This window comes from Larus michahellis, chromosome 24 (assembly GCF_964199755.1).
Source record: "Larus michahellis chromosome 24, bLarMic1.1, whole genome shotgun sequence".
Taxonomy (NCBI): Eukaryota; Metazoa; Chordata; class Aves; order Charadriiformes; family Laridae; genus Larus; species Larus michahellis.
The window spans coordinates 2,809,651-2,818,599 of NC_133919.1; the positions used below are offsets into that span (position 1 = coordinate 2,809,651).

At 53.7% G+C, this 8,949-nt stretch overlaps 1 protein-coding gene across 1 annotated transcript; it reads left to right on the plus strand.

Moving 5' to 3' along the window:
* The first annotated feature begins 2,243 nt into the window (after positions 1-2,243).
* On the plus strand, positions 2,244-8,390 carry LOC141734647 (methanethiol oxidase-like). The gene is made up of 12 exons (XM_074566682.1): positions 2,244-2,251; positions 2,685-2,738; positions 3,049-3,161; positions 3,758-3,943; positions 4,444-4,564; positions 4,654-4,836; positions 5,158-5,336; positions 5,429-5,507; positions 6,710-6,831; positions 6,932-7,024; positions 7,264-7,382; positions 7,705-8,390. The coding sequence occupies exons 1-12, from the start codon at positions 2,248-2,250 to the stop codon at positions 7,865-7,867; spliced, it is 1,416 nt and encodes a 471-aa protein (XP_074422783.1). The 5' UTR covers positions 2,244-2,247; the 3' UTR covers positions 7,868-8,390.
* Positions 8,391-8,949: the final 559 nt, after the last annotated feature.

Below are 8,949 nucleotides of genomic sequence, written 5' to 3' on the forward strand. Positions count from 1 at the left end.
CCTCACACAGCTGCAGCAGAAGCATTTGACATGAGAGTGGAAAGACAGCTGATGTTCAGCACTCTGGGTCTTGTGGCGTTGGGCTGTCCTCTTTGTTTTGTCCAGTATGGATATGCAGTTTCACCGAGTCTCCTTGCCTTTGGAGACAGTGACATCCTGTACACATTAAACCTGGGATTACACTTACCCCCGAAGTCCAATGTGGAGCCCAGTGCCTCAATCCAGTTTGGCCTGATGCAGTTGAACTGCCCATGTGCTCTTTGATGCCTCTTTCTTCTGGCCTCCCTCGCATCCTTTCCTCCTTATGTTTCCTAGTTTTTCTGATGTCCAGGAAAGGTTCCTCTGTTGGGATCTTCAGGCCCCGCGTGGATACCGTGCTCCGTTAACGGGCTGCTCTAATGCTGTGGAAAAGCCATCCAGAAGTGCCTCTGTTACATGTCTGATTTTTCTTTCTGTGTGGTGACTCTTGTCCAAGTTCTCAACTTCTTTCATAGTCAATAAAATAAGGCTTTGAGCTCTTTCTTTGTATGCTTTCCCCTTTCGTCCATGATTTTATTTTAACACCTTCCCCTTGCCTTATGGAGAACCTTGATGTACCTGGGACGCAGGATGTCAGTAACAACCCTACATCGACTGGTGGCATGGAGGTGTCCAGCTGCAGTGGGTGACGATCCCTCTCCTGGCTGCCTTTGCCCCTTGCACTGAAACTGCCGAGATGGATTTCTGCTAAACAAATCACGAGTTCCTGCAGTTGCAGCGGTTTGATGCTCCTCGCTTAGAGAAAGACCGAGTGTTTGGCTGGTCCCGTGTCTGCCTGTCACATGCTTAAAGTGCTGTTCTGGAAGCCACTTAATTACAGGCCTAGTGAGATGGGCCAAGCTGTCCTCTCTTCTGATAGAGATCTCCTGAGGGCTGCTTTAATGGCGCTGTCAGATGTTTCTGCATTCCTACATGGAGCAATTACTTATCCCGTGTAATTTGCCCACTGATTGAGGAGTTCTTCCACAAGATATGGTACTTGTTCCCCTTCCACAGCGCTTGGTGTTTTCTTCCTGCTTTAGTTTGGCAGCCAGGCTCATGGTCATCTCAGGAGGGGACCCTTCTTCCAAAATTCTTCTATCCAACACCTCATTCCCTTTAACGGAGATCTCTGCGGTTCCTGTGGGTGTTTCATGGCAGTTTAGTCTAGTTTGCATGTAATTGAACAGCACGGGTGCCAGGCACTTTGCAGCGTTACTGCGTGCCGTGGGGCTTTGGGTGTTCATAGACCAGACTGGTGGGGAGAGGAAGGAGCTGCAGCTCAGGCACTGTTTCACTATGCTGAATTGCCCGGGATCCGAAAGGTTCCTATTTTCCCCAGCTGGACTGACTTTCCATGTGGAGATGCGGACCTGAGAGGCAGCAGGCATCTCTTGACGGTGCAGGTGCTGCATCAACAGGGGCACAGATTGTACGTCTTGAGGCACCCGTTTCTCGCCTGACGTCTTTTCTAGCTGTTTGGGAGATGCGGGCAGTCACTCGAGTCTCTTCTGATGCCAGGGCTGTCGGAGCCCCCTTTGCCCTCGGAGCGCTGCATCCCAGGTGACGGTCCGTAGGAGCTCAGAACATCTTTATGGGCAGAGGCGCCCCTGGGCCTGGCTTTTGGAGTTGATGCCAGGGAGCCCGTGTCTTCAGCTCAGCCCTCAGACAGAGACGTGCCTTCTGTCAGGGTCCAGATTTCAGAGGTGTCTTTGGTGGCCTCCGTATGTTCAAAGCTTGTCATTTCGCTGGTGGGGCCGATTATCTCACTGGACCTCCCATCCCTGCCGTGGAATTTGCAGCCGCTGCACATTTGTACGGCAGCAACGTGGGTATGGGGGATGGCTTTAATTAGCTGAGTCTCGTCTGGGACCTGGAGGCCGCCAGAGCGTGGAGAAGTCCATTGGAAACCAGCAGAGCCCCAGGATCAGATACGGGTGGTTGTGTTGAAGGAAAAGACCTGCATGGAGCAGCAGATCTTTCCTCGAGATTGGGGGTTAGCAAGGCGGAAACAAGCCACAGCGCTTGTCTGGCACCTCCCAAACGCTTAGGAGTGATGGCTCCTCCCTTGGCAGTTTGCTTTCTCCCCCCACCCCTTTGCCGTGTATATAAGGCCCCTTCGAAGCAGCCTTGGCACAACACAACCCACCCCAGCAAGGCAGACAGCGAGCTGCAGCTCCACTTCCAGCACCTCTGCTCTTGAGGAGAGTGACCCAGACGGCCTTCAGCATGGGTAAGAGCCGCGCTGCAGCCTCCCCGCAGCCCGCAGCAGCTCCAAGCCTTGTAGCCCCGTCCTGGCTCTGGCTCCAGCCGCTGCTTGGGGGCTGCAGACATCCCGCCTTGAAACGGAGTCCCACATGGGGACTGGTGGGTTTGTTCCTCTGCCGCGCTGCAGGGAGGAGAGATTTGGGACTGAGCTTTGGCGTTTGGTCCCACTGGTACCAGAGGTTTCTTTTGTCTCACTACCGATCTGCTTCCAGGGGGTCTTTTTGCCTTGAGAAGCAAAGCTCTGTGATGTATCAGTGCCATAACAACAGGAGATCCTGGTCACAGAGGTCCCCATTTTGGGGGAAGAAGGTCTATGGGGTGGGACAGAGTTTTCTCAATAGGCACCTTTTAGGGACGTGGACCTTTCTTACGTTATTCTTCTTTTCTTCTCAAAACAGACAGATGCAAAGTTCAGTGCTACGACTACCCCACCTGCCCTGATGTTGTGAAAGGCAAGTCCTCTTGAGTGTCTTTTGAATGGGGGTACTTGGGAAAGAGCTCCGTGTTAGTGGAGACCACCATTAACTAACGGTGGATGACCCGAAAGGGAGAAAACTGTACTGATATGGATACCTGCTTGTGTTGTTCTCTTGCCTCTGGGTCAGTAGTGGAACCAGGGTTGGGCAGTTGCCAGTGAGCAAGGAGGAAGGTTGTAGCATCCAGAAAAATGAGTTCAGTCTGATCTGAGAGTCTGTTGAAGCTTTTCTTTTCCTTTCTGGCTGGCTCATGGCATGTTTTAACAGAAGCTTTCTCTATACCCAGCTCCTAGAGAGGAGGTTGCCTACGTGACCTGTACCTACAGGGAAACATGCATCGACCAACCTGACTACCTGGCCACCATCGATCTCAACCCCAGATCTCCATGTTATTGCCAGGTACCTGTGTCTTGGCTTTTTGTTGGGCTGGTGACTGGCTGCTGGCTCCATGTGTCAGATCCATGACATTTATGGTCTTCCGCTGTCCTTCGTATGCCTGGCTCTAGTTGAATCTTCTCCATTGCTGTGTCTTGGTGACAGGTCGGTTCCGACTCACTTCCCAACTCACTTCCCGAGCATCTTGGTGCTGCTAGTGAGCTTTTGAGCACATGTTCCGAATCACCTTCTTAGTATCTGCTCAGCGTGGAGAATGGTCTCTAGGGACGCAGGAGGTGTAGGGGATCCAGCACTTGTGCAGAGTTCAGCATGGTTCTGTCGTGCTGCAGTGGCAGAGATGTTCTGTCGTGTGCTGTACAGCCTGCCTGCTGTCATCCGAAACGGGACATCGGCATTTACCTGTCTGCAGGCTGCAAAGACAGGTTATCTACACCTCCTCTGCATCTTTGAATTGATCAGTCACATTTAAGTTTTAACCTTTCCACAGATCTCCTTTGGTGCAGGGAGTGATGTTATCACCTCTAAGTTTCCGGTTGCATTGGGGTCCCCATTTCTCGCTGCCTCCCTGCGCGACCCCTAACTCTCCCTTGACTGCCTAGGTGATCCACCGCCTGCCCATGCCCAACCTCAAAGACGAGCTGCATTCCTCGGGGTGGAGCGCTGGCTGCACCTGCTTTGACAATGTCACAACGAAAAGGAACAAGCTGATTCTTCCCTGTTTGATTTCTTCCCGCATTTACGTGGTAGATGTGGGGTCACAGTGCCGGGCTCCCAAGCTCTGTAAGGTATGGCTGACCTGTCTACAACAAGTTGTTGGGAGGGAGTTGGGAACTGGTGTTTCTGGAATAATACAGAGGGAAGAAGGGTTCTCTCTTCATCTTCTCTTCCACCCTGAGTTTAGAGAGCTGGGTCACGTTTCCCTCTGGGCTCTCCCCTTTTCAGACCACAGGCGGCTCTCATCATCGTTGTGTTCCTTTCTGTGTACCTGTTGCATTCGGGGAGTCAAATAACTCCACACCTTCCCCCCACTGAAATGGTGTGGTGGACAGAGAAGCCCTTAGGAGTGAGGCGTTGCTGCGTTCTTGTCTGTGCAGAGGGGATCTGAGAGGCTTCTGTGCTCCTCTCCGAGGAGGGGCAGGCCCTGGCCAGTGTGTGCTCTTGGAAAGAAAGCTCCTGCAAGTGTCAGAGATGTTCCGAAGTCTCGGGTGGCCGCAGGCTCTGCCAGGGAGCGTGAAATGCGCTGAGCAGCCGGAGGCTGAAGTGGGTGTGTGTCAACCTTTTTCAGATGATTGAGCCAGTGGATGTCTTCTGGAAGTGCAACAAGGGATACCTCAACGTACCTCGCAGCCTGCCCAATGGCGATATTCTGATTGCCAACACGGGAGATCCGGCTGGCAATGCAAAAGGTACTTTGCCCTGTAAAAACTTCATGAACAAACTGACCGGTTTGGAAGTGGAGTATGTGATTTGTCACGCATCCCCTTTTGTCTCACAGGTGGCTTCATTGTGCTGGATGGAGAGACCTTTGAGCTGAAGGGGAACTGGGAAAACGAGTGTGAGACCCCCCCAAGTGGATACGACTTCTGGTACCAGCCACGCTACAATGTTCTGATCAGCTCTGCCGGAGTAGTCCCAAAACGCGCAGGACGTGGATTTTGTCCCAACGACTTGAAGAAAGGTGAGGGAATACAGATGCGGGTGCTGAGCCAGAACTGGCCGAGGTGATGGGAGGGTGTCGAGGGGGCAGGGCGAGGGGACAGGCAGATTTCTCCCCAGACGGCCCGTTTTACAGGCACTGCTACAGGACCTGCAGCATCTGTCCTTAAGACCGGCTGGTCCCTGTCTTCTCCCACAGCTCCCTAAATCGCTGCAGTTTCTTGGCTGCTTCTGGCTAGTCTGATAGCCATGGCTATCGCGTCTGCGAGCATCTTGGGGAGGGATGAGTGTCCGTGGGTAGCCCCCCCCCCACTTCTGCTGACTTGGTTTTCCTTTTCCTCAGGGGTCTATGGGCGCCGCCTGAACGTGTGGAACTTGTCCTGCCGCTCCCTCATCCAGTGCTTTGACCTGGGGGAGGACTCTCTGCCCCTGAGTGTGAAATTCCTGCACAACCCCGATGCTGCCGAGGGATACGTCAGCTGTGCCCTGAGCGGCATCGTCTACCGCTTCTACAAGTGCGAGGCAAGTATTCTGTCAGGAGGCGGGGGAGAGCCAGCCCTTTCCTGAGCAGGCAGGGGAGTGCTCATGGCGCGGTGCCTGTGTTTCTTGTGCAGAGAGACAACTGGGCAGTAGAAGAGGTGATTCGGATACCGGCCAAGGACGTGACGGGATGGATTATGCCCAAGATGCCAGGTTTGTGTGCCCTGAGCTGGATTTCCCTTTTTCCTCCCAAGCGTTGTTTTGTGCAGCCTGGCCAAGCCCCCTGGCTGCCCCTCCAAGCCTCGCTGCGTAAAGACGGGGGAAGGCTTGTTGCGGGGCTGGAGGGCTGTGCACACCCCAGGAAGACACTGCTGCCCTGGCTGGAGCCCGTGCACTGGGGCAGGTCTCCTATGCCGGAGGCACGCCATCAAGAATGACACTAAACTGGGCGGGCGTGTTGATCTGCTTGAGGGGAGGTTGGCTCTGCAGAGGGATCTGGACAGGCTGGACCGATGGGCTGAGGCCAATGGTATGAGGTTCAACAAGGCCAAGTGCCATGTCCTGCACTTGGGTCACAACAACCCCATGCAGCACTACAGGATTGGGGCAGAATGGCTCGAAAGCTGCACGGCAGAAAAGGACCTGGGGGTGTTGGTGGACAGCCGGCTGAATATGAGCCAGCAGTGTGCCCAGGTGGCCAAGAAGGCCAACAGCATCCTAGCCTGTATCAGGAACAGTGTGGTGAGCCAGACTAGGGAAGTGATCATCCCCCTGTACTCGGCACTGGTGAGGCCCCACCTCGAGTACTGCGTTCAGTTTTGGGCCCCTCGCTACAAGAAGGACATTGAGGTGTTGGAGCGTGTCCAGAGAAGGGCTACAAAGCTGGTGAGGGGTCTGGAGGACAAACCTTATGAAGAACGACTGAGGGAGCTGGGGGTGTTTAGCCTGGAGAAGAGGAGGCTGAGGGGAGACCTTATCACCCTCTACAACTACCTGAAAGGAGGTTGTAGAGAGATGGGGGCTGACCTCTTCTCCTTGGTGACAAGTGATAGGACGAGAGGAAACGGGTTCAAGTTACGCCAGGGGAGGTTTAGATTGGATATTAGGAAACATTTTTTCACTGAAAGGGTTATTAAACATTGGAATAGGCTGCCCAGGGAGGTGGTGGATTCACCATCCCTGGAGGTGTTTAAAAAAAGGGTAGATGTGGTACTTAGGGACATGGTTTAGAAGTGGCTTTTGTCAGGGTAGGTTAAAGGTTGGACTTGATGATCTTAAAGGTCCCTTCCAACCTCAGCAATTCTATGATTCTATGATTCTAAGAATGGCAGGGAGAGGCGCGGGCTGGGGCTGGATGCGAGGCAGGTTTGCTGTTGATGCTGCCTTCTCTAGAGCTTTCGGTTTCTGTGCCCTAGCCTTCACCGTCGACCTCATCATCTCAGTGGATGACAGGTACCTGTATCTCTGCAACTGGTGGCACGGAGACATCCGCCAGTACGAGCTCTCCAAGACCTGCAAGCCCCGGCTGGTGGGACAGGTAAGGCAGGAGCAGAAGGGCTTGCACTGTTGGGTTCCTCGTCAGGATGTGGTGGTGGTGGGATGAGAGGGCAACACGTCTCCCTCTGCCTCGCTTACAGGTGTTTGTGGGAGGCAGTATCCTCAGAGGCGGACCCGTGACTGTGTGCCGAGACGAAGAGCTGAAGTGCCAGCCGGAGCCCTTGGTGGTCAAGGTGAGTTCTGCGGCCTCTTGGCCCTCCGGTGTCCTTTGCACTTTGGCTCTGCTCTGCCCATTCTCTGCCCAGGGTTTCTGGGGTCGGTCTCCCCTGCGGTGCCCGTGTCCCGCAGCATCTGGTGCCTTGCCTGCGCTGGGGAGGAGGCCGCCGCTCTGCTCTGCTCCCCTGGCCCTGCTTGCGCGTGGCTGCTGAAAGAAAGAAGGCGGTAACATGACTGGTGTCTGTTGTGCCTCCAGTGCAAGAGAGTGTACGGCGGCCCCAGCAAACTGCAGCTCAGCCTGGATGGCAAGAGGCTGTACGTCACCAACTCCCTCTACAGCACCTGGGACAAGCAGTTCTACCCCAACGTGGTCAGGTGAGGAACATTTGGGAGGAAAGGGGATGTTTTGATTTAGCAGAGATGTTTTGCTTTAGCAAAGCAGACGATGACCTCCAACACAAAGGCAAGCTCCGGCCAGCCTGGCACGCCGTGCCTGGCAGTTTGCTCACATCCATTGAGAATTCAGGAAAAAAATGTGAGCGCTGGTGTATGGCCTTCCTGGAACCTGGCCCCCGCCCCCTTCTCCCTGTGGAAGCCGAGCTGTTAAGGAGAAAGGAACAGGAGGTGAAGGGCAGGATCTCTTGAAGAGCACCACGGTTTGCTTGTCTGTAATGGCTGCGCTCTTGTCCCCTCGCAGGGAAGGCTCTGTCATGCTGCAGATTGATGTGGACACTGAGAGGGGAGGCCTGACGGTGAACAAGAACTTCCTGGTGGATTTTGGAAAGGAGCCCAATGGGCCTTGCCTTGCCCATGACATCCGCTTTGCTTCTGGGGATTCCACCTCCGATATCTTGGCCTAGGCGCCACGTGAAAGACTCCCTTCTTCTCTCTCTCCTGTAGTGCAGCCGTTAAGAAAGAGCGTAGGGTAATTGGGTCGGGGGGTCCCCATTCATTGCTGGAGTCTAGATTTCTGCTAACATGAGCTACGGAAGCTCTGCCTTGTTGCGAGGGTTTGGTTGGGGCAGAGCAGTGAACAGAGACACATGGCACGTTTTCAGAGTTGTTTGCAGTGCAAAGCAATCCCCGGGCATGATTCCCAGGGCAGAGCCCAGGGTGATTGCTGAGATGTGCAGGATGCACAGTGCCTTTCGGCAGAAAGTGAAGTGCCCAGTTCGTCTGAGTTGTTGTTCTTCAGCCAGGTCATTCCTGGATGGTGTTCCCCTGGCACGAGAGCCCTCCTGGCTCCCTGGCACGTGCTTGGGTCGCTCTGCGTCACCGCTGAAGGAATATGAAGTGCTTTATTTTGAAAAGAGGTGCCTGTTTCCTGACACTGGTTTGCTCTCGTGTTCTGCTTTAAACACAAATAAAATTGTTCATCGCATCAGCTGGATCTTTATTTGTCCTATTTCATGGAAGCCATTCTATAATGTTTGCAGCGGTGGCTGATGATTAGGTCAGGGGTTTAGAAATCCCTATGACAGCAACGCTGGCTGGCCAGGAGTGCCTGTTTGTTAGTCTTCCTGAAACCCAAAGGTTGCCAAAATGTGGCTACAGTGTGAATCCTTATCATTTTAGCTTTCTACATATTTACCCCAGAAGAAAAGATCTTCACTTTCTTCCTTCACACTTCCCATGGCCAAACATATTGCTCCAGCTCTCTTGTGCGCTCTTAATGGTCCCAGGAGAAAACCACTCCCTTCTGGAGAACAGTTACACAGCTTCACTGAGGCGGCCAAGAGTTCTGGGGGAAACTGACCCCTGCGGGGCCTCTTCTCACCGAGTAGAGAGGATGAAGTCTAGATGTGACACTTCGGGGCATGCTCTAGTGGCAGAGACTGTAGGTTGTTTGGTTGGACTCGATGATCTCAAAGGTCCTTTCCAACCATGAAGATGAAGATTCTATGACATTAGACAGGGGCTTTAGTTTCAGGAGGTGAGAGGC

What these genes read in the sequence shown, in the direction of transcription:
- LOC141734647 (XM_074566682.1), top strand. An exon ending in CTGCCCTGATGTTGTGAAAG is followed by an intron (nt 2,739 to 3,048) that starts GCAAGTCCTCTT and finishes CTCTATACCCAG; the next exon opens with CTCCTAGAGAGGAGGTTGCC. An exon ending in TCCCAACGACTTGAAGAAAG is followed by an intron (nt 4,837 to 5,157) that starts GTGAGGGAATAC and finishes CCTTTTCCTCAG; the next exon opens with GGGTCTATGGGCGCCGCCTG.